Here is a 26,150-nt window from a genome sequence, read left to right on the forward strand (position 1 = left end):
GAGTCGCAGCTTCAGCATTCCTTATTGAAAAACTAGCCAAACATTAAAGAAAGCATGCTTGACATTAAAAGAAAAATAAAGAAATTGAAAAAAAAGTAAAAAAGGAAAAAAGAAAACTTTATTCAGCTAAGCTAAAGAACGCAAAGAACAAAGTAGTTTGAGAGTTGAGAGATATGTTTTCTAGCTTAACCCAATGGAATATTTATAGTCTCCTAAAAATCTTAAAAATATGTAGAAATATCAAGATATTAATTCTTGAATTATACAAGAAAATAACTCCTAAAAGATAAATATTAATAAATAAGAAATAATTCTAGATAATAATTCTTAAGAGATAGTTCTAAATGATAATTCCTAAAAAATATAAAATAAATTCGAATTCGAATTTGAAGCTAATCGTTCGTCTTCAATATTGTTGATTGAACCTTATGGAAGACGTCGATTGGATCTTCTAGAAGTTGCTAGGTCAGATGCAATCATGCTCATTAATCTCATCATGACTCTTGAAAATAAAAATTCTACGGAATTTCGTCATTTTAGTGTCGTTTCTGGAATCTAATGTCATGAACAAAAAAATAATAGAAAAGCCGAAATCAACAATAAAAACTAAACAACGAGGAGTAATTAAGGATAAAATAACGACTATTTAAACTACGCATCAACCTCTTACTTAGTTTCTTTACCTATCTACAAGACACTGAATTGGGTATTGAAAGTGCATTGGTGCACCAACTCCAACACCTCTGGATTGTCTTTTTTTCTTTCAGATAAATTAGGACATCACCAAAGAACTTTAATCCATAGCAAACATTCTATAATATATATGTTTACATATAATTGGAGGGAAAGCCAATTCATGCTACAAGCTTGAAAGAGACTAGAAAAGATCAATTTTTCTTGGTAAAGAAGATCTCACGCAACAAACTAAGAGAAGTAAATGGAACAAAAACCAGAAATTTGTTAACCCAATAGACAGAAAACAGCTTATTCAACATTTATCCAATAATTCTTCAATAACATAGTTTGAACAAAGAACTAAGCGGGACAGCTGGAATTCAAATTGTCACAGCGTCGCAAGCAATGAGATTCCTAATTTGAAATAGCTGGAGGAGTAGTAGTTAAGTGCCACGTCAGCAAAAACTAACGGGAGGTAACGGTACGGACAGAAATAAAAACAAACTAAAAGTTCGATGATTATATTACAAGTTTCAAAAGTTTGTGACCAAAATACAAGCACCCTAAAAATTCAGGGACTATTTATATACTTTACCTTTTATAATTTAATATTTAATTTTTTTATATCATTAAATGCATCATTTAATTGTTGATTTAACGGGATGAGACGTTAAGCCTAGGTTAGAGTTTAAACTCTGACATTGTAAATTAAAAAAACTAACTAGAGTTTAAATTGTACAAAACTTTTAATTGCATTATTTTAATTTACAATAAAATATTCATAAAATATTTTATTGATGATTTTCCTAAATGTATATTTTATATTGTTCTACATGATATCTTTTAAAGTTAATGCAATTCATGTGTCTATTTAAAAAAATGTTGATTTAACATGATAAAATTATAGTTCAATGTTTTAAATTGACCAAAACTTTTAATTGTGTTACTATTTTTTGATTGGATAGAAAAATATTACATTTCCAAGATAAATGTTCAGAATTCAAACTCACACGAGATGAAACAATACAAATATTCTTGATCACTCGATTAATTATAGAATTCTGATTAAATATTTCTTTATATTTTTCTTCGATTGATTGGATAGTGATCCTAATCAACTTACAGATAAACCTGTACATCAATAGTTTTAACTACATATTTAAAATAAAAAATATTTATTAAAATAAATTTTCTTTAAATTAGATACTCTGACAAATTATTTAAGTAATATATAGACAATTCGTCTTTTAAATAGAAAAAATGACCTTCGTTAAATCTAGAGATCCAAAGCCTATAGAATAAGTTACATTTTCATTTAGATTTCAAGTTCCAAAAAAAAATCCAACTATAATTTTCAGAAGAAAATAAAATTCAAAATGGTTTATAAATATATTTAAATTTTTAAATATTTTTTAAAAGAAATGAACTAATCAAATGTTATCACGTCAGGAAAGTATGACATCGCCAAACAAATCTCTAAATGTTAAGGTCAAGCAACCCTACAATATTCACATAAACTAATCAAGAAACAAGTGCATTGCAGAATTAGAGGTCATATTGATTCCAAGCTAAACAAATCTCTAAATGTTAAGGTAAAAATGAAACCCTACAATCAAATCTTATACATCCGGCGACGTCTCGTATGGGACTCGAACGAACAACTGACCGTGCAGGGTAACCACAGCCGAAGTCTGATGTGGATCAATTCTTGATGGCAGGCTCACAACCTGGACACAAATTGTGCATCATTAATGCACAGGAAAAGACGGTTGTCCGGAGACTTGATCATCGTGCCACAATATCGAAACCAATGATAGATGGCTACACTACATTGAAATTTCATCAACTCGAACTAACCTTTTTGAAGGGTGTGACACCCCAAGGATTATCTAGTTGCTTCGGTTGACCGGATATAACCAAACGTCCGACTGGATCGGACTGAACATGCACCTGATTCATTTAAAGAACATACGGTAATCCATCAACAAAAATCAAACACAATCTATATGAAGTTAAGAGGAAAATGGATTCAGCAATTAATGCAATTCTCATGGGGATCCTCTTCGGTACTAAATTACGAATCATACCGAGAAGGATAGAGATCTCGAGATTAATCTACTTAGCTAGTTGATATCCGGGAAATTTACCGAAAAGATCATGTTCGTGTGAACATGTATAATGGCTATACTAATGCAAACTTAGCACATTAAGAACTCTAGTACTCTACTAACGACCTAAACCGTCGACCATGATATATCGGCTTATTTCAACGGCCTTAACTTTTTCCCCATTGTTCCTTCAGCCTTACTCCCTCGGGTCAATGACCACAATGTCACTTGAGCATTGAAACAGGTATCCTAGTAAAGTTCCATTGTAGTAAAGTAACAAACCCTTCGTCTAGAACGAAAAGTCTCTTCTAAGTAATTTAGAAAGCAAGATACAGACGCGGAACAGAGAATTGTCTAAAGATATACGAACCTCCTCACGAAGAAGCCCGGGAACCAAAGCATATACCTCATAGCAGTCAACCTGTGAGGGGCAGAGAGAGTCGTGCATAATAATAGCAAATTAGCGATGTATCTTAGTTTGTATCACATTAACCTAAGAATAACACGAGAAAGACTTACTGTTTTTTGCACGTTAACCTTCACCCAATCAGCTGGGGCTCCAATATCGACAACCATAGTATCCAACCTGCCAAAAGAATGCCTAGTTTCGGCACCTTGAAAAGTCAAGATATTGTTTCATATACATGATGAAAAAGGGGGAAAATAAGAACTAGTAATTGGCAATCGTAACCGTCGTTTAGCTGCTTTAAGCTGAGGAACCCGGGCACCAGGTTCCATGATGGATGGCTTTTTACGCTTTAATAAACCTGAGACAATAACCGAGTCTCATAAATAAAGACAATTTTGGGCATTGTAGTAGCTGAATGTGCTAGGCCAAGCATATTAGGAATACCAAAATTCTTTTGTCTGTCACTTCTGAGTGCCGGACTAGATGTCTTGTCCTAGAAAAATCGAAAACATTGCATAAAAAGGGCAATATCAGGGCAGACGAAAAGGAAAACAGAAAAAAGATTAAACAACACTGCAAATGCATATAGCTTAGAAGGTCTCCACAAACCTTGATGATTGGATGACAGACCTCACCATTATCGAGAACACGCTGAGAATGCCAGCTTTGCATGGCACGAGCAGCGGCATCTCTCTTTGCCCTACCTGAACCAGGAGCTTGATTACTACCGGCCTACAAAAAAAATAATAGAAATCACCGGATATATATACGATTAGTGTTAAGGACACCCTGCATTTAGCACTGTAATTTCAAAACCGGACTTATCTATCATATCATTGCACAAGCCAATAGAGCAGTCAAAACACGCACAGAGTATAATCACATATTAGGATACCCCTTTGCAGCTTTGAACAATATCCAATTTTTTTCCATGATTTGTGAAAGCACCTAAATTTTTTATTCCCTTCTTAACAATCTCTATTCCGATAGATTGAACACGTGTTACGAAGAAAATTAAAGCAGACCTTTTAGGGAAGATCTACCTGCTCCATTATTTCTTTCTCTTACCAACTTAGGCACCAACAGTTGCATTAATGATGGAAATTTTTATTACGAGATGTACATTGTTTTAGTAAAGTTATTATCATTCTTTAATGGCCAAAATCTCGCTTGATCACCGTGGGAACTCATAAAAGTTACATGAAAGACAATAGGATAAATATAAAACACAGCTTCAACAAACAATATCAATGTTGAAGCTGATCAGAAAACATATTTACCTGTGTTTCAACTCCATTAGGCTCAACAAAGGGTGCATCTGAGTGAGGGAGCATGCCACCATGTATTTTATGCCTTTCATACTCAAGTAGTGCCTGATAAATTTATGGAACTAAATTACCGGAGAAACATGTTTTAAATTAACAAATAAAGAAAAAAAAAGTTGGGTTAACGAAAAAAGGCCTTGGAGTTATGGCCTTAAATCGCATTGTATGTGTTCTTTCAATCTAAAAAAGAAATTATAAATTAGAGCAAAACCTTCTCATAAAAGATTCGGAATGTCCATGACACGGTAGTACAGGTCCTACATCAAAATAATAATAATAATAATAAAGGCGTCTCATTAACAAAATTTATTCAAAACTATATTAAAAAAATAAGAGCTAGAAGATTTATTCTTTTAACCGTACTTCGGGGGATTAAATGATTCACCAACTTGCCTCCACAATTTGCATGAGGTCACCTACAACGTCCACAGCGTGGTTTAACAGGCAAGTCCATAACTCTGTCTTATTCTTAACCATAAATGAAATAATTTTTCTTGATCATCATAAATAGGCACGACAACTAAACTAATCACATATTGCCGGTTGCATCAAACCCAAATAGCTACAATTCAATATCAAGGTAAGAACAAGTTTGTACATGCAAACACTGCATGTACATGGAAACCAGAATCAGGAAAACCATATATTACCAAAAAAATTAAAAGATTCATATACTATTCCATTCTAGTTTTCTCACATTGAATTAAACCAGTCATCCTTTGTAGAAGCATGTTAGAGATTGTTTGAATTAAACCAGTCATCCTTTGTAGAAGCATGTTAGAAATTGTTGGCATAGATAGTTTTCAGAACTTAGGGCAAACCTGTTCATAGCCCCCCAATTTAATGACAGCTCTCCATAACCTGTAGTCGAAAGGACAATAGTGAAGAAAGGTTAGCACAAAGTTTTCATTCTTCGACGAAGAAAGAAACAGTTTGCATAAACCGAGAACTTGAAATACTAACTTTAGCAAATTCAGATCCTCCTTGTAAAACTTAGGGTGCTTGAATTCAAGGCTCTTCTCCTTGTAAAAAGCTTCAACTTCCTTCACAAAAGCTGCTTGCTCCTCCTCAGTGTCCGAGCCCGAGTTGTCGAAGCATAGATTAGGATTTGACAAAGACAATGGGGTATTAATCTCCCTTTCTGTAGAAAAATCCTTCAATGGCACCCCATTTTCAATGCCATGGTCATCATCTTGGGGTTTCATGTCAGAGTTGGGGCTTCCACTAAGTCCATTACCATGTGAATGCATGAGGCCATCATCATGATTTCCAGCATCATCCATCTTGGTATCAGTTTCAAACAAAGATTTGTCCTCAACATCCTTACATTCAACATCAACACTTTCCTCAGGCTTTAATTTTTCCTCGTTTTGAGCACCAGTATCATCGACATCGATAGTTCTGCCGGTGTCTTCAACGACTTGTTGTTGTTGTTCCACTGAATCTGGGTTGTCACCGACCGGCTCAGCCTGCAATTTCCCATCATCATCTTCAAGTTTTGTAGGTTCTTCAACTTGAACTTGGCCTTTCCCTTCACCAGCTCCAGTCTCAGCCTCCATAGGAGCTTGACCCTCAGCTTCAGCCTTAGCAACAACAACAGTTTCATCTTCTTCCGTAACTGGCTTTGAGGCATCCATTTGAGTCTCATCAACAGTACCAGTCACCTTTTCAGGTTCCTAAAACACCAAAAATGGAGAAAACAGAAGAAAAAAAACCCACAAATCAAAACACTTTTCTTTAAACAAAAAGCCAATGACAAACAGACAAAAACACAAAGATCACTCCTGTTTTTGTTCTCATTTATACTACAACATAAAAGAAACAAGTTTGCTTATACTCACATCCATCCCTTGCTTTCTGGGTTAGCCACAAAACAAAAACTTATCTTGACACCTGCAAAAAAGAACCATGAAAATAAACAAACCTCTAAAAACATAAACCCAGAGAGATTACGGCATTATAAACCCTAAACAAAACGGGGAAAAGGGACTCACTTGGCGTGTTTGTTGGGAGGAGTGAGTCAGGGACTCGACTGCGAGTTGAACCACTGGGTTAGGAGTGGCCTGGACCCTGGGTTCTGAATATTAAAAAGAAGACAAGAATGAAAGAAGATACATGAAGAGGGGATAATTAAACTGTTGAACAACAAAACAAAAATAAAAGATATACTGTTGAGGTCATGGAGCGGTGTTGTTTACTTGTTTAATGTGTAAATTTTATCTAAAACTAAACCCAATCGAAATGAATTGTTTAACACTTGGCAGTCTTAATGGGCTTCAGCTCAAGCCCAACACTATAAAAGTCTATGAGTAAAATTTGCCTAATATGCTAGGTGGGTAAAAAATTTAGCCATTAAGTCATTTCTAATATTATTTTGGAATCTAAGGGGTTGTTTATTTACTTCAGAATGATTAAGCGTTGAATGATTCAAATACTGAATGATTCAGAGGCTATGTATGAATTAGCTCTGAATGTGACATGTTGTTTGATAATGGTTCTGAATCATTCAGAATGTACTTTGATGTTGAATCATTCATCACTGTTTTGATGAATCAGTCAGCACTGAATCATTTAGAGGTGCGAAACAAATGGTTCCATTCAAAGCCAAACAAACAACCCCTAAGTAATTGTTATAGTCCAGAATAAACTCGTCACGTTCACGTGATGAATTTACCTAAATATTATTTTTATTCAAACTCATTACATCGAGATAATAAGTTCTAAAAAATATAATTTTTTATTAGAAATTTATCATATCGAAGTGATAAGTTTTAATAAAAATATATTTTATTATAATTCGTTATGCCCACCTGACAAGGTTCAAATCACCATAACAAATATCGTAATCCCCAAAATAAAAATTTCGACATTATATTAGGTTAAATAATTAACCTGCCTACCATACTGGGCCAATTTTACGAAGTCTATGCGCAAAGTTTCTTGTTCTAAAACAACTAGGCAATGACTTGTAATTATTTTTGTTAATTTCAAATCAGTAAAATTATATTTTTCTCAAAAATATATACAATGTTATTGTTTTAAAATTTTAAGAATTTTTTTTATGAGATGTGTAATTAATGTATTATGTCACTATTGGAACATGGTACGTTGAATTATGTCATAATAAATTGGTGCATTATCTTAAATTTGACATAACGAATTATTACAATAGAAAATCTAATCATTATTCGAAAGATATTAAATTGGATTAAAGGATAATATTTGTATTGATATGTATTCTATACTAACATCTAATTAAATTTTATGTTACTCGATTCGATGATACCAATTTAACGAGTAGAATTATAAAATAGTTCCAAAATACTTTAAGCTCGAGTTCAAAATTTATTCCAGTTCGATTAGATGATAGTTTCGCTATTAATATAATAAAATATTGTCTAATACATGTTATATTAATATTTATATATTAAATTTTAAATTTTTATTAGCTTCTGTTTAAGTTATAGTATTATTTTTTTCCATTATACTCTATTATATGGTATATTTGTTTTATTTCCAGCCGCATGCAACTCCTGATTACGTCCATTGCTCGGTGCTCCATCTTCTGTGGATATAGGGCTTTGGTCTTTTGCAGAAGTAACCTTTTTCAGTGCCTTTTGTAAAGCATTCATTGCCACATTGTAAACATGAATAGATTTTGCCCCTTCTTCGACGTATTTAAGAGCTTCTTGGCGTAGAATGTTAAGGACTCACAGGAATTATTTGGCAATTCGGAAGCATGTTCGTCCTGCACATCTCCAATTTTGGCATTTCTCGTCCATCGCTTTAATACATACTGAGAAGGCAGTGTAAGAACATTTTTTGCCCTGAAACTGCTAATATGTGCTGAATATTATCCCCGAATGTTCAAACATTCGGCAGCTGCAATTAGCTTTTATCTCAAAAGAGGTGAAACTAACGGTGTGAGCTTTGTGCTCTTCCCCGAATTTGGCCACCCGATACGTTGTAACAGTTCCCGAGTCATCAATTGTAGTGGCAGGATTAGCAAGGGTCTCAACTAGCTCCTCTTGGAACTTCATGAATATTCTACGTGTATAGAGATTAGCCGCTTGTTTTTCCATGGGAGATGGGGTCTTAAGAACTGGTGGAGTGTTGGTGGTGTCGTATTCAGCCTTTAACTCTTTCTCGTGCCAATTTGCCAGGGCTTTCTCCTACTGTTTCATCAACATCTGTATGGTAGTTGATGCATTCACAAACCCTTCAGAGAATGAGTTTAAGCCTCCGTTTCTGTCGGATATAGAAAAGTCCCTAAAGAAGGTATCTCGCATGTAAACAGGGACCCACTGTTGCCGAGCATTGCACATTGACCGAAGCCATTCATTGTCCATGACAAAGTAACGTTCCGGAAGCGACAACCAAGATGATTCAAACTCATTTATCGTCTAGGTCTCATTAACACATTAAAGAATTAATAAAAATAAATTAAGCATTTTGAACCCAATGCTTAGAACTATGTTACTCTATTTTTTTTTCCATTTTCCACAAGTATACATATGTCCATCGATACGAAGCCATAATCTTCTAATTACATTAAAAAAATTAAATATATTTGCATTTGACGATCACATTCGAGTCCAAAAACGATCAATGTTGTCCGAGCTCTACATCTTTAACCGGAGAAGAACCCTTCATCCGGTACTGGTTCGACAACAATTTAACATGATCCCAACCATGCTTCTCGATTGGCTCGGCCTTATCGGCCTCCACAGCCCAACTATATAGAACCATGCCGAGCACAGCAATGGCCATCCCCAGTAGATTTTTAAGTGTTAGCTCTGAATCAAAGAGCAGCCATCCCAATATCAGAACGAAGACCGTTTTCATGTGGCCTAAAAGCCTGGAATAAAACCGCTGAGAACCGTCCGATGCATAGATTTGACTTATATTGCAGAATACTGCTAAGGAGCATGATACTAGTGTGAATATCTGCACACCAAATCACCATTTTCATAACCACATCAGTATTTTCCTTATAAGTCTAAACACACATATAGAGCCCGAATTAGCAAGAACTTATATGGCCAAATTGTTTAATTTTAAATTTGATAGGGACCTAAAAGGTATTTTAATAAAAAGTAAAGGTGAAGACTTTATTTATCTAATTTTAAAATTAATAAAACCTTAAAGAATAATTAAACTAGAAGAATTAGAGTCTATATATATATGTGTGTAAAAATGGGCATTTGATTTGAATTTGAAAGGTTTAAACCTAATTCCATTTGATTGGGTTAATTTTAAAAAAGAACTCAGGTTCAAATTAGATTGAGTTTTTTTAAGGGATGGGGTTAAATTGAATTTAGAACGACAAAAAAACCTAATTTGACATATGATATTATAATAATTACTTCTTATATATTTTAGAATAATTATAATAATATTCATTTCAATCAGATCATTATTTTACTTAATAAAAGTAAATATAGGACGGTCATATGCAAATTTTAATATAAAAAATCATATCAAATTTTGGGTTGGATTTGACCCACCCGAATAAAGTCAAGGGTGAGTGGAGAGATTTAACTTTAGAATTAGGTTCAGATGGGTAAGAAATTCAACCTAAACCAATCCATATATATACACCTAGGATCCGAGAAGTTTCAAAGTGAAGATAGGTAGCGGGAGACAACATAGCGTCATCGAAGATCATATTAGAAGAAAATTATAAGTATGTTATTTGTTGTATTGTATAATGTTAGCATGTATTTAAAGAATTAAATGGTAGAAGCTCTGAACCCTTTTGTAAACTTTTGAGTTATATATGTAAATTATTTTGGTATGCTTAAAAATTATATATGAATTTTCCTCTATTTTTTATATAATAAATGGTTTGAAAAGTCAATGTGACACCTCAAACTCGGATCCGGGTCGGATACTATAACACCCCCAACCCGTACCCGACCCGGATACAAGTCTGAGGTGTCACATTGACTTTTCAAACTTTGACTCTTGACGAACATCAAGGGAATTTTAAACTTTCATTAAAATAAAAGTTATTACTTTACATAAGTTGAACAAAACAAGACAAAATCGATCAAAGCATTCGTAACTAACACGTTTCTTACATGCCAAAACACTATATACCACAAAATACATACTTTATCAATTACTTCTGATCTGATCTTCTAGCAGTGATGTTGTCCTTGCCACTCTTATTTTTGTTCTTCTTGATTCTTGGTACCTACGTATAAATCACTTACACGCTAAGTCACAGACTTAGTGAGGCATAATATGAATATATAGATATAACAATGAATTCATGAACATGCATTCTTACCATTTGATCATGATATTTCAACTTGCATGCATCTATTACACTATAACATATATGATTATGACATGCACATATGAAGCTTATATTCTTATGCAAGTTTCACTTTAATTTATCTTTGGATTGCCCATGTACATTATTGAGAACAGAAGGTACGTGAGTACACTGAGGTTGTGCACAATTTTGTCACCACAGCTCGAATAAAATCCCGCTAGGGGCACTGAATATTTGTCCCGAATGACCACTATGTCCCGAAGGACCACTGATAATCCCTCAACTCTTGGCATGCCAATTATACCTACAACTCTCATATTAAATAACATGGGCTTAATTATAAATACATTTCTCATTTTCATATCTCTTCTATCACTTTTCATATAAACACATAATTCACTTCAATTGTATACACATGATCACTTTCATTATTTCACATACATGAATGGATTCTCATATAATTGCATTCATTCATATAAGTTCATATTAAAGCATGGATGGTTTATGCATGAAATCACTATAACAATAATATATATATATATATGCATGTACATGAATGTAAAATAATAAATTCAACAATAAGAGATAGAATTATCGCAAGTCTTATCTCCGTACAACTATAAGAGATATGCACTCACCTTAGCCTTGCTTGCTTTGACTCGATCCTAATCCTTCGATTGTTCCGGAACAGGATTACGCTCTAAATCTACATAATAATACATTGATACATATTAGTATACTAATTGATATATTATAATCTATCACTTCTTAGACTAAAAGAAAGGCTACTTTCATCTCTTAATTAAGGTAGGTATCGATACACTCTACAGTGTATCGATGCATCCCTTAACGTGTGTATCGATGCACTACCTATGCATCGGTACACAAATTACATTCGATGTTTTCATCTTAAGGGGTGTATCGATACACTCCTTATGCATCAATGCACTTATTGCATTCGATATTTTTATTTCCATTGAGAGTGCATCGGTACCCATTGAAGGTGTACCGATACACACAACCCATAAATTACATTTTGAGCACGAAAATCACTTCATTTTCAGCACAACACTTCATATTTCACCTCCTTTTATATTCCTAACTTTCATACACATACTTACACTATTTTCTACTCAATAATCACTTCTTTAAACTCAAAATTCTATCCTTTATATGGCATTAAAGAATCATACTCAAATATAAACATGTTCTAAATTCAACTTTAGCACTTCATATTCTTTAATTAGTTGATGACATGTCAAATCCAACTTCCAAATATAATTATAAACTCTATTTCAAGATTTCATTCAATAGCTCCAAATCTTTAATCTCTCCTAACTCCATCATCCTTTGATGTTAAGATAACTTAAGCTTTCCTTAAGCTTAATTATCATCCAATGATAATAAACCCATCTTAAATTCAACAAGAAATGAACTAACCATGAACTCACCTTTGATTTTGGACCTTCACGTACAAAGAAGAAGAGAGGAAAAGAGAACTCTGAAAACCTTGTTTTTGCTTCCTTCACTTCCACGTGTGGCTAATATATAACCCTTCTTCAATTTAATTATTTTACCATCGAAATGACCATTTTGTCCTTCTATTCCTCCTTCTTTGAAATTTGATCCTACATAACATTTTTCATATAAGTCCTTAAACTATTCAATTATTCTACTTTAATCACCAAATTCCAAAACTTTACAATTTAGTCACTAACTCGGTATTGAGGATGTTACAGATACGGGTTGGGGTGTTACACATATGAACTAGGTTGGTTTGGTAAACTTTCCGATGTAGAAATTTCGGATCTCACCCGAGGTAGGCTAGAGGGGTGTATGTCTCTGAGATGTAGCGAAACCCTTCGACCGCACCATGATGCCCACCTTTGTATGTATGTTTAGATTTGCATTTTCGTATGCAAATATTTACGTTAGAAAGGATGGTCATATAATGGACATAAATAGTATAGTTTGGTTATTAGTGTGGCATTGAGCTTATGAGCTCAGCGTTCAGAATTTGTTTCCGTGCGCAGGTTCTCAGGAGGAACGTTTATGGAGCTTATCATGTAGTCCGCATTCCAGACCGACATCGTCTTTTGAGTACGTCTTGGGTATATTTTTAGAGGGCATGTATTGTATATGGACTCTTTCATATTATAGTCGTATTGAAGTTTGAATTATTCTTTTAAAACATACGAATGTATATTTTGGGGCTACTATATTTGTAAACGTTGGCATTTTACTTTTATTTACTTTGGATGATTTTCAATGGATGTTTCAATTATTTAAGAAAATGAAAATTTTTGGGTTAACCACCTTACTGGTCTCATGTAGCGTAATAATCCATTGATCTTTGGATCGTAGTGAATTAGGACGTTACAAAACCAAATCAAAAATATCTTTCCCTAACCCCAAATCAGATCATGTGATCCTTATATTCAACCAAATCAGATTATGAACAAGCAGAGAACTTTATCCCCTGTTTCAATTTACCCATATATATATATATATATATATAAAAGAGTTTGTAATATGTTGAGTTTACATACATTGTGAATATATAATTTTGGTTGCAGTGGTATTTTATGTTTTTAAAGTGACTGATATTATAAATAACATGTCCGAAGATTCGTAAACTATCAAGGGTGATACATCACATAATAGATTTTATTCCCATTTATTTATATCACTTTGTAGTTGAAAACATTGATGTTATAGAGATTTATTTTGAAGTTCAAAATTTTCTTTGTGGTTCATTTGGATAATTGATATGACTTGTTTTGTGAGTGAATTTCACCTAAGATTATTGTTCTAGCGGTATTTTGTTTCGGTTTTATTTTGCATACAGTTGTGGCATCTATCTTGACATAAATTTAATTAGTTATCATGATGGCAAAAACAATTTATTCATTTTTAGGAGTGCTTAGAACTGTTATGTTGCCATTATTTGGAGAAAAAGAAAGAATCGATAGTTTGGTGACTTGATATCATCTGTTGAGGATCTTTCGATTAATATGAAGAAAATTGTTTTGGTGAAGCTTTCAAGTATGCATGGTAAGGGCTGGGATGGTTTTGACTGGTCTGATTTTTTTTGTGATCATGGGTAGGTTGATTGTTGCATTATTATTTGATAGAGTAGGTTATTTTCTTTTCACTTGTGCAGCTTGTTGGTGAGTTTGCATGTTGAATTGTGTAGGTGGTTTTGTTTGCAAATGAATTTACAGAGTTACCTAGAAAAAAGACATTTTATTTTTTCCATGTTACGATAAATATTTTTAATTAATAAAATTAATATTTATTCAATCAAATCTAAATTATGAAAAAAATTAATTAACAGTTAAAACATAAAGATAATATTAATAATATCATTGAATAAGAATATAAAAATTCTCAAATTTAAAAGAATATATTTATAATCAATGGGTATAAATACCTCATATTATCCATTTTATAGAAGAAAATGAATGAAGTTAATTTAATATGATGTACTTTGAAAAGTAAAATGTTATAATACATACAAAAAAATTAAAAATAATTTTGTAATAATAAAATTAACTTAATTAAAAACAAAAGATAAAAAAAATTACACCGAAACAAATTTCATAAAAGGTTTTCAATAAAAATTACCGAATAATAAAAAATAAATTACACATCATCTAAATACCAGAAAATACTTTCAGGAATTCATCCTCCACAAATTATAATTTATTTTTCAAAAAACAAGTAGAGTGAAACAAACAGACCCTAAAATGTTAATCTAATTATATAAGGTTAGCTCAAGCCAAGTGTCTCCGTGAAAAAAGAATTATTATTATTCCTTAAAGACTCAAGCTCAAACATCATAGATGTCAGAGGTGTTAGCATTCAATGTTAAAGGATTGAGAGTTAACTTTGAACAAATATTGTCTTATATTTACACCAGATTAATAAAAACAAATTATATAACGCTAATAAAAATTTCTATCAAACCATTGACCTGAAAAAATTCATAGTTAGACCCGTAAATTTTGCGTTGCTAATAGCAAAAATAGATGATTACTGATCAATGATAAGGTAAAAAATACAAGAGATACCCTTTCTGTCGGTCTCTTTAATTATTAATGATTTTGTGCTTTCACTCGGTTCTCTTGCAAGTGAAAATCTCTTGCAAATTGATCTTTTCCAACATTATCATTACAAATCTGAATTATAATATATAATTAAAAAAAAAAGGACCCAGTCGAGCTTTGATCCCTACCCCAAACTTATCAAAGTAAATTTGTTTAATAACACAGTGAAATGACTGTAACATGCTAGACCCAAACATACATATGCCATATCCTTACCGGTGCCTCTTCTCAGCTCACAGGAAGGCGTCCTTTTCCAGCAACTTTACTACCTCGGGCTGATTGTTGAGCTTTGCCACATCGATCGGAGTCTTCCCGTCCATGTTTTGGAGAGTTCTGCAGTAAGAACAAAAGTTGCATTACAGGGCAAAAAAAAAGTCGATACGACATCAATGGTTTACAGTCAATTCACTTTACTTACACAGCGGCGCCGTTCTTCAGTAAAAGGGCCACACAGTCTTTCCGTCCATAACCAGCTGCATAATGGAGTGCAGTATTCTTGTTATGGTCCAAAGCATCCACTGCTGCTCCGGCTTCAAGAAGGATTTGAGCGCATTTCACCTAAAATAAAATTGGATGTGTATTAGCTTTACCCACCCAGATAACGGACATGATAATGGTATCTTGGGTAATGCAACAGTGTGTATGAGAGAGAGAGAGAGACATGAGAGAAAAAAGGGGTTCAGTTAGAAAATTATCTTACCTCACCATATCCACAGGAAAAATGCAGTGCTGTCCTTCCCTCTGAATCTTCTTCATCCTTGTCAGAACCGGAATCTAGTGCAGCTTTTAGACCCTAAGTCATAAATACACTCAAGATTTTAAAGATAATCTATCGAACGTAAAGGAAATAAGTACAAAGTGTTCATTGAGCCATACCTCAACATCACCAACACTGGCACAATGATGTACAATAGATTCCTCCTCATTTCCTTCTTCATCACCTTCATCTGCAGCAGAGTTACCAGCAGAGGTGGCTGCATCTCCCGAACCAGTAAAATTCATTGCTTCACCTAACTTCTGCAGAACATCTTTATCATTCCAGTACCTAGACCAGAATGCTTTTGTTTATTAGTAATTTAGCAAAGAAATGGTCGAATGTAGATATCCTAAATGCATTTCAAAGAAGAAAATGTTATGCCAACATGCTTATGATATTATGATGCTCTTAATCTCCTAGTATTTCGATCAATCACCTCATCATTGCTGCGGGACCGCCATTCTCTATTTCTTCTAGAATATGTTTCAATGATGGATCTTCTTTGATTTTTGACATCCTTTCCTCAATCTGGTCTTTGTGTTGTGGATTAGTCAAACTCTCAAGCATGCTAGACATAGCTGGATCCTGAAGAAAGATGAAACTCAACTTCATCTACCATACATAAAATCAGCTAAAAAATCATAAATCCACTTACACTGGCAACTGGGAGCACATATACCTGCATCAATGCATTACCAAGGCGCTCAGCCATGGTCATAAACTGAGGATTCTGCATAACCTGCTGCATGGTTGAATAGTACTGCTGTGGATCGAACTGTGGAATACTCTCTTCTGCTGCAGCCCCTTGAAATGTTTTAGTGAGCTGCTCTGCCATTTGGTTAAATGAAGGATCTTTTGCTATCTGCTCAGCTAGTTCCTTGATGCTTGGATCCTAACCGAAATGGCCAAAAACCATAAGCCAAAATATTAAAATGCGTTGAGATATAAATTGTTACAGCCACCAAAGGGAGAATGAATATGAGATTAATGACAGACTCAAGTGCTAGAATAACAAAATTTAGAACCAAGCCTAATACAATCTAAAATGACCTGATCCAACTCAAACACCTAATAAATTGAACTTGATACTAAAAATTGCATTCATCCAAACTCAACCGGAAATTGAAACGGATCGAGACCTAAATGACCCAACCAAACTTATCTGTTTGTCGCAGCTACTGACACCACACTCTGGATATGTTTTGAGCCCCACAAAGCCAGATCGAACAAAATTTAATAACTCTATATAAGAGCAACCGCAGACTACTTTACAAGCTTTATCCAAGCTACAAGATCATCATTCAGTGAAACGGTTCATAACAATCCAAACAAGAATTAAAATAAAAGGAGAGAAGCTTACATTAAGAATGCCACTCATGGCTGAGAAATCAAACGGATTTGGTGGGGCAAACCCTGGTTCGGGCATAGTGGCAGGTGAAGCTACATCCTGTACTGGTTTTGACTCTCCACTGGAGCTTTTGCCAGAATTCTCATCTAAGAAAGACACGAAAAGCATAAAAAAATAAACAAAATTCACAAACAAGCCAAATAGGTATTAACCAATGTTAATCCTCAACAGAAATGAAACTAGTCAATTCCAATCAACAAAATCCTTAACACAAATTATATAAGTACTAAACTTAGTACCACTAAAAGGAATACAATACAGTCACAGAGAACCAAGCAGTATTGACAATACCGACGATAACGAGGAAAGATAGCTTTCTTCTTTGAATTCGAAAACAATATCAATTCAACACCGAGACATAGTACTAAAACAGGAGTAATTAGAACAATATGCAACACTAAATTAAGTCATCTGCCCATTAAGAAATAATGAAACGGAGCTCCAATGGATCTCAGAATAAATTTGTACTACTAAAAGGAATACAATACACAAGTGCAAAGCAGTATGGAAAATAATGATGACAGTTCGCTTCCTTCTTCGGATTCGAAAACAATATCAATTCAGCACCAAAACATGGTACTAAAACAGGAGAGATTACAATAATCTGCAACACTAAATTGTCAACCGGCCGCCGATTAAGATATAATGAAACGGGACTCAAATAGATCTCAGAATAAACTACAAAATCCAATTCAAAACTGAAAGAAAAAAAACATAGAAAAAGAATCAGAGATTGGGCTGATCAGTACCAGTGGATTCCTTCTTCGAATTGGAAGCCATCGCAGCGAATAGCTGAATCGAACAATTGAACAAAAAATTAAAAAATTAGCTGGAAATTAGAATTTCAAGAAATTAGCAGGTAATTAGAAGAATAGATTGGAATGAAACCTCTTGATTTTGAGGTTCTGGTTTCGGTGTAACCAAAGAAATGGAATAAATATATTAAAAAAAGGAGAAAGATAATATAAAATAAGAGAATGAAAAGGCTTTGACTCTGGTGGGCTCTGGCAATTAGGGGTTAGAGCCTAGAGATGAGTTGTTGCCGGGCCAGGTTTGAGATCCGAATTTTCTTGGTAAGATTTTCTTTAGTTTTAGGGTTAACTATAGCTTTGATAACTTTTATTTTATATTTATAAATTTTTCTCATTATGTTTTGATCATTTCTGGTACAACCACCAATATCTGATTTATTGATCGACTATTTCGGATCAGGTTCGATAAAGGAAATGATGACCCTCCCAACATTTGCTTCATTTGAAATCACCAGGATTCAAGCCTCTAACCTTGCCTAAGAGATCTAATGTATCATCTCACTAGATCAACTGGTTGTTGGTTGGTCATTTATGTTATTAATATTACATTTAAATCGTTGAGTTGTTATCTCATTATAGTTTGATGACGTGATACGTCAGTTAAAAGAGCTAACTTTTAATTTGAACCCTAAACTTCATATATAATATTAATTTAAACTTAAATTTTAGATAAATATTATTTTAAGTCCTAAAATTTAGATAAAATATCAAATTGACCTATAAATTCGACCAAATTCTCCTTTCATCGATTGTCACTTATCACTATTATCCTTTGAACTTTAGATGAAATATCAATTTGACCTCTAAATTTTTATATAACATCCTCGCGTTATATATATATATATATATATATATATATATATAAAAATTTATCATATTTAATATTTAAATATTAAAAATATATATTAATATTATAAACATAACAAAAAAGCTTAACATATGCAGATTTATATTTTGGATCTCCTTATTCTTAAAGAAATATTAATGATATATTTATTATTATGATTTAATTATAATGAAAACCGTTGGGTTGTAAGCTAGATGTATTTAGTTTTGGAATATATATATATATATATTAAAATTTATCATATTTAATCTTTATAAATATTAAAAATATATATTAATATTATAAACATAACAAAAAAAATCTTAACATATGCAGATTTATATTTTGGATCTCCTTATTCTTAAAGAAATATTAATGATATATTTATTATTATGATTTAATTATAATGAAAACCGTTGGGTTGTAAGCTAGATTTATTTAGTTTGGAGTATTTTTCGATTAAACAAATGTAAAATTTGTGTTCAAAATATAAAAAATGAGTTAATTGAAAGTTTTGAGGTCCAATAGTTAGTGGACAACACCGATCGACAATGACTAGCAACAATGGTGGTGAGTAGTGATCGATGACGGGAGACTTTGGTTGAATTCATGGTTAAAATGATATTTTATTTAAAGTTTATGGGTGAAAATGATATTTCAATTAAATTTTAGAATCAATTTAGCCCATCATACCATATTACTGTCGCTGTCACTACCAAGACCAGCCGACATCTCTATCATTGACTTCTAACTCTCGTTGCTTTCTCTTTTTGAGCTAAATCATCATCACTTCGAATCAAATTTATAAAATTTTAACTTGAAGTTAATTCGAATCAAAATTTTTGAGTTGATTCGAGTTGAAAAAATTAAATTTTTGAGTCAAATCGAATTGAATTTTACTCACCGCTACCAATGGTGAGGAGAGAGAACCTCTATAATCCAGATTCGAGGAAGAACTTGATGCTAGAGATCCTTTTCCTGAAATGCAAGCATCGGCCAAAGATAGAAAAGGGAGGGAAAATACGGTTCAATGCTCGAGATCCGGAATAAATTCCTCTCAATTTTGGAAAGAGAAAAGAAGCTATTAAAAAGAGCAAGTCGAAAATGGAAAGTGAAAAGAAAGTAGTGACCGACGTATTATCTCTATCAGACTTTGGTATATTAATAGGAGAAAAGTGAAGCCCACATAAATTTGATGCGTATTTATAAATTTGCTGTGTATGTATTGGGATATGGAAAATATTGCTCAATTTACTGTCTGATTATTCTCTTAGTTCCTTACATAAATTCGTTGCCTAATAGAAAGCTCTACTTCTCAGAACATTGCTTTACGTTTCCTGGTGAAAGTTGAAGCCCACATCAAGCATAGCACTCGGAGGAAAAACACGACACATAGTCACCTTTCTATTAGACTTATTAATCTAATAATGACTGCCTATTTCTCTCAGGCTTCAGACTTAGCCACCTCCACATTCTTAGCATCAAAAACCACCGTCTTCGGGTTTTTTTTAAAGTATCCACCGTCTCGCCTTCGTTTGATCAATCATACGACCGGCAAAGAGTATAGATTGAAGGCCATTGGAGATGCCGGTCCGGTCATTGAGGCTGGAGGGATCTTTGCACATGCAAGGAAAACAGGAATGATTCCATCTCAGTCAAACTAAAATTAATTTTAGTTTTACTCAAGGTTTATGTATGCGGTTAGTGTATCAAATATTAATTCATAAATAATCATGTTCATGTCGTGATTTATGGAGTTTAAAATAAACTAAGGCCTTAAATTATCAAAAACTTATTGGATGTCATGCATAAAACTAGAATACATGGAAACTTTTGTGAAAAAGTTCCTGGAAGGAACCCTATAGCTGCAGTTCTAATTCCTTCTCCGTCCATTTCGATGGATCCTTGTTCTACTTCTCTTTTGTGGGTTTCGCTTGATCATCTTCGCTAGCCAACGAGGTCTCCCTGTTGTGAAAAATACGTACCCCATGCTCAATCCAAAAACTAGTCCACATCCATAACCCATTGCTGTGATACTCCAAAACAGTGCCGTTTCAGATTCATGATCTTCAGCAATTGTTGATGGAGGTGATTCCGATCCCACATCGTTGCCGCATTTCTTTGACAATGGAAATCCGCATAGTCCGGAGTTACCATCGAAGGAATCATTCGAGAAAGTATCGAAATGACTTGCTTGTGGTATAGGCCCCTCAAGATTGTTCTGAGAAAGATTCAGTGCACCAAGAAACGATAAGTCAGTTAACTGCTTCGGAATTCTTCCTTGGAGCTTGTTTGACGAGAGATCTAATGACTCGAGTGCTGCCATTTTCCCGAGTGATGTTGGGATGTTACCTGTTAAGCTGTTATGGGAGAAGTTGAGCACTATCAGCGAGTTAAGTTCTCCGACTGCTTCAGGAATCGGTCCTTGGAAATGGTTGCACGAAAAATCAATGACTGTGAGAATAGTTAAAATTCTCTCAAGCTTCATCTCCAATCCTTTCATTGTTACAATTGTAGAATCATGGTAATATCTTATTACGTAATATTGAGAATAATAACTATCCCCCATATAACTTGGACCGGTCTTGTTTTCCTGAATATCTCTCATTGCTTTGAAATGATGAAAGAGTGCAGGCGAAAGCCGACCAGTGAACTCATTAAGAGAGAGATCAATCATTCGCAGACTGCTGAAGGAAAACGTGGCATTAAAATCTTGTATGCCACCATGGAATCTATTAGATCGAAGAACAAGAACATGCAGATTCGGAAGCCAGCCTAACCAATACGGAAATGTGTCGATCAAGCCGTTGTTTCCTAAATCTAAAACTTCCAGCCTTTTGCAGTTACTCAAAGAGCGTGGAATTGATCCTTCAAGTTGGTTCCCATTCAGGTTAAGACTTCTCAATATGCCACCTTCAGGGTATACCGGTGGGATTTTGCCAACGAAGTTATTCATTCTCAGATCCAAAACTGAGAGATAACTAAAATTGCCAAGGCAGCTTGGAATAACTCCACCCAACTTATTCATGGACAAGTCAAGTATAACAAGAGAACTCGAATTGCAGATTGTAGAAGGTATTTCTCCAACCAAATCATTGTCTGAGATGAAGATGTGAAGTGGATTCGATTGAAGGTCGAGAGTCGGTAGATACTTCCCATGAACTCGCTCTACACTTGTGAAGTTCATAAGAAAAGTTCAAGGTGATCAGGTAAATAGAAAATCTTCATAATAGTAAGAGTTAATTGCACCACATGTCCTCAAAGTATGACCCTCATTTTAAATTGGTCACTAAACTTTTAAATATTCTAATTTCATGCTAAACTATGATTATCATTCTAAATTAGTCCTAAACTGATGAACATTTCAATTTCATCCCCAAACTATGACATTCATTCTAAATTAGTCCCCTAAACTTTTTGAACATTCCAATTTTATCCCAAACTATACATATATACTAATCACATTGATTGTTAAGCCAAGCAATATTATTATATGTTTGAAAAACAAAAATTAGGTTAAATTATGGTTGAAATTAATTCATATCCGAATGAATCTAGGGATGAAATTGGAATATTCAAAAGTTTGGGGACCAATTTAGAAAGAGGGTCATAATTTAGGGATAAAATTAGAATGTTCAAAAGTTTAAGGACTTATTTAGAATGAGAGTAGTATTTTGGGGATGAAATTAGAATATTCAAAAGTTTAAGGACCAATTTAAAATAAAGGTCATAGTTTAGGGACATGTGATGCAATTAACTCTAATAATAAAGTACGAAAATAAGCTATAATTCTTTTATTTAATTCAATTGTAGTATATAAGGTGGCGTTTAGTTCGCTGGAATCGCTTGGAATTGGTGGGAATTAGAATCCAATTTCACCACTTTCCCATGTTTGGTTCAAGTTTTCCAAGGGAATTAGAATCCCTCATGGCTTCACTTTCCATTAAATGAGGGAAAGTAAATTCCATCCAAGAATAGATGGAATTTAATTCCCTTGTTGGAGGGAATTGAAATTTGACCATACTACCCTCATCAATCTTTTGGTAACTTATTCATATATTGAATAAAAATATTTTTTTATTATTTTGGATCGGGTTTCTAATTCATATATTCGGGTCGGGTGAAACTTTATTTTGGTCGGGTCGGGTCGGTTTTTTTAAGTGTGATATTCAGGTCGGGTCGAGTTTGGGTTTAGGGTGAAAAATACCCGTCCCGAAAATATATATAATTTTTACCTTATATATTTAGGAATAATTACAATAATACCCCTTTATATATAATTTTTTTCAATTAAGTCACTGTTTTTATTGAATACAAATATTTTTTTATTTCGGATCGGGTCGGATTTCTAATTCATATATTCGGGTCGGGTCGGGTGAAACTTTATTTTGTTCGGGTCGGGTCGGATTTTTTAAGTGTGATATTTAGGTTGAGTCGGGTCGGATTCGGGTTTAGGGTGAAAAAATCGGACCCGACCCGAAAAAAATATAATTTTACATTATATATTTAGGAATAATTACAATAATACCCCTCTATATATAATTTTTTTCAATTAAGTCAATGCTTTTATTGAATAAAAATATTTTTTTTTATTTCGTGACATGTCGGGTCGAGTTTCTAATTCATATATTGAATAAAAATAGTTTTTGGTATATTTTTTTGTAACTAATTAACATACTCCGATTGGAATGTATCGAAGTATTGTTCTATCTTTTGGTAACTTATTAACATATTTTGATTGCGATGATTTTAACTTATGATATTTATTAGTATGATTTTTATAATTTATTGAAATGAATAATCAATCAATAAAATAAAATTTTAATATTTTTTAATTTTTTATAATATATTACTACATGTAAGTTGTAAAACAAACTAAAATAAAGCATTGGTCTATGTTCACGTTATAGAAATAATTTACTTTGAACATATTTTTTTAATTTATTAAAAATATATTTAGTAGGATGCTAATAAATATATAATTAGATCAAATAAATTTGTTCACGTTATAGAAATATTTTACTTTGAAAGGCTATAAAGCATTGGTCTATGTTCTTGGAAATAAAAACTTTCAAATTTTAAGAAAGAGGTTCACATAAATTAACTTTAATTCATATTATTAAATTTATTTATGTCAATGAATAATATAAAAATATGTTGAGAAACAAGCGAACAGAATTAAATGAAATGTTTTTGGAAAGGGCGTAGAAGTCGAGGGAGAACACGTACCTTTAAAATTGTCGTCAGATAGATCGAGCATTGTTGAATTAAAAATACTTTTTGGAATGAACCCGGAAAATTGGTTTGCTGACAATAGTAGAACCTGAAGGTTGTAGCATCGACCTATACTTGACGGTATATCACCAGATAATTTATTCATATTTAAATGAAGCCTTTGAAGCTTGGGAAGATTGTTACATAGACCATCGGGCAAACTATTTGATAAACTATTGTTGGCTAAAGAAATAAACTTTAGAGAAGATATGTTGAAGATAGAACTCGGAATTCGACCCGAAAGACTTTTCATTGCTTGGATATTTAACACCTCTAAATCAACGAGATTGTCAATTTCACGAGGAATTTCACCTGTAAACAAAGTTGAAGCATCGATTTATTAATCACATCCAACGCTAACAGAACAACTTGACGTGTTATTATATTTTTGAAAAATAAAATAAAATTTGGGTTAAACTATACGTAGATGAAATTGGAAGATTCAAAAGTTTGTTGACCAATTTAAAATGGTAGTCATAATTTGATGATGAAAATGAAATATTCAAAAACTTAGAATGAGAGTTGAGGATGAAAATGAAACATTAAAATATTTTGAGATTGATTTAGAAGGATGGTCATAGTTTAGAGATGTATCATATAATTAACTTAAAAAAGATACTAACGTGGTTAAACTAAATATACAAAAAGAAAACTGCGTACCTTGTAGGTTGTTAAACCCCAAATATAATTCTTTGAGTCGTATCAGATTTCCAATGCATCTTGGAATGATCCCAGTGAATTTATTAAACGAGAGTTGTAAAATTTGAAGGTTGCTGCATTTATCTATGTTTAGTGGAATATTACCAGATAATTCATTCCCATCCAAGTAAAGTCGTTCAAGTTCGGGAAGATGGTGACATAGATCATCGGGTAAACTTCCGAAAAGACTATTGTCGTCAAGAGAAATCTCTTTCAAGGAGGAAATCTTGAAGATGAAAAATGGAATTCGACCAAACAGTTGATTTGATCCCAGATCCAAGATCTTCAGATCCGACATGTTGACAAGTGTTTGAAAGATTTCCCCGTTAAGATCGTTGTAGCTTAATCGAAGGAGCCTCAAACGATGCAACTGCCCCAATTCTATAGGCAGGTGGCCGTAGAAATTGTTGCTTCTCAAGTCGAGAGAGCGCAGAAATGAAAGATGCCCAAGGTGTGGAGGGATGGTACCCTTAAGATCCATGTTTGAAAGGTTCAAAGCAGTAACTCTTTCATGGATGACACCACAAGAAACACCGACCCATTTGCAAACCGAGCTGGACGACGTCCAATTGGTTGTCAACGCATTTCGAGGATCCTCGATGCGATCTTTGAATTGCAGAAGTGCAAATCCGTCGGTGGTGAGATTCTTAGTGCTCATAGCTAAGCAAACTATGAAGCAATGCAACCACAAAACAAGAAGAAGATGAAAGCAAGTGGTGATGTTCATGATTTTGAGATGAAATAAGTCGATTGAAAAAAAGGGAAGTGGAATTTTTAAAAGTGTTGATGATGAAGAAAATCCCAGATAGCATGCTTAAATAGGTTTAAAAGTCTTTTCACAATTCTCTGATTTAGAATTTACTGCAATTACAACTTTAATGGAATTTTTATTTTCTGATTGACATTTATCGTTAATTTTCACCAATTTAACGATATAAAATACATTTTAAACAAAATAATTTTATTATATTCTATTTTCCCATTATCATAATGTCCATAATTTTTATTTTGACTAATTTTAATTTAATTAATTAATTCCTTAAGTTGTTTATGTTATTGATAAGATAATATCATATTAAGTAAATAATTAAAGGAAAAGAAGTTGCTTATACATAGGATATGAATGAGATCATGGTGTTATTTGTCGACATATCTACTGGATTTACGACTGGTTGTCTCTTATCTTTCCAACGGTTCTTGAATCACATCAATTTGATATTGGGAATTCAATATACGTTCATTTTAGTGAAGACAACACATACATAATTTTCTATACGAGATTAATACGAGTTTTTATAAATATTACAAATTTTCAATATTTTTATTGATTATTTATAATATAATTTAATATAGGATGATATATTATATTTTAGGGTTATATTTATTATTTTATTAAGAATTAAGGTAAAAATAAAACAATTATATTTAGTTTATTGTTATTAGGAATTAGGATAGTATTGTTATT

At 33.1% G+C, this 26,150-nt stretch overlaps 3 protein-coding genes and 1 pseudogene across 4 annotated transcripts; all 4 read right to left on the reverse strand.

Moving 5' to 3' along the window:
- Nucleotides 1-2,188: 2,188 nt before the first annotated feature.
- Nucleotides 2,189-6,625, reverse strand: LOC120200390 (AT-rich interactive domain-containing protein 5-like). 2 transcript variants are annotated; one of them, XM_039201264.1, is made up of 14 exons: nt 6,512-6,625; nt 6,359-6,410; nt 5,481-6,193; nt 5,339-5,378; nt 4,881-4,933; nt 4,729-4,774; nt 4,473-4,565; nt 3,823-3,924; nt 3,637-3,685; nt 3,475-3,550; nt 3,303-3,384; nt 3,154-3,204; nt 2,533-2,625; nt 2,189-2,402 (listed from the first exon to the last, which is right to left on the reverse strand). In XM_039201264.1, exons 2-14 carry the CDS (start codon nt 6,362-6,364, stop codon nt 2,295-2,297), a joined length of 1,512 nt encoding a protein of 503 aa, XP_039057195.1. In that variant the 5' UTR covers nt 6,365-6,410; nt 6,512-6,625; the 3' UTR covers nt 2,189-2,294. The 2 variants fall into 2 exon arrangements, with proteins under 2 accessions (XP_039057195.1, XP_039057194.1); XM_039201263.1 differs by having other exon boundaries at nt 3,802-3,924.
- Nucleotides 6,626-7,999: 1,374 nt separating this feature from the next.
- Nucleotides 8,000-8,938, reverse strand: LOC120200384 (annotated as a pseudogene).
- Nucleotides 8,939-14,931: 5,993 nt separating this feature from the next.
- On the reverse strand, nt 14,932-18,006 carry LOC120200391 (ankyrin repeat domain-containing protein 2B-like). Its single transcript, XM_039201265.1, has 9 exons — nt 17,963-18,006; nt 17,824-17,866; nt 17,027-17,160; nt 16,346-16,558; nt 16,103-16,251; nt 15,786-15,954; nt 15,610-15,702; nt 15,328-15,467; nt 14,932-15,242 (listed from the first exon to the last, which is right to left on the reverse strand). Exons 2-9 carry the CDS (start codon nt 17,852-17,854, stop codon nt 15,143-15,145), a joined length of 1,029 nt encoding a protein of 342 aa, XP_039057196.1. The 5' UTR covers nt 17,855-17,866; nt 17,963-18,006; the 3' UTR covers nt 14,932-15,142.
- Nucleotides 18,007-20,585: 2,579 nt separating this feature from the next.
- On the reverse strand, nt 20,586-25,436 carry LOC120200385 (receptor-like protein 50). The gene is made up of 3 exons (XM_039201259.1): nt 24,647-25,436; nt 24,062-24,298; nt 20,586-21,880 (listed from the first exon to the last, which is right to left on the reverse strand). Exons 1-3 carry the CDS (start codon nt 25,410-25,412, stop codon nt 20,586-20,588), a joined length of 2,298 nt encoding a protein of 765 aa, XP_039057190.1. The 5' UTR covers nt 25,413-25,436.
- Nucleotides 25,437-26,150: the final 714 nt, after the last annotated feature.

The sequence above is a fragment of the Hibiscus syriacus genome, unplaced genomic scaffold (genome assembly GCF_006381635.1).
Source record: "Hibiscus syriacus cultivar Baekdansim isolate YM2019G1 unplaced genomic scaffold, ASM638163v2 tig00005946_pilon, whole genome shotgun sequence".
NCBI lineage: Eukaryota > Viridiplantae > Streptophyta > Magnoliopsida > Malvales > Malvaceae > Hibiscus > Hibiscus syriacus.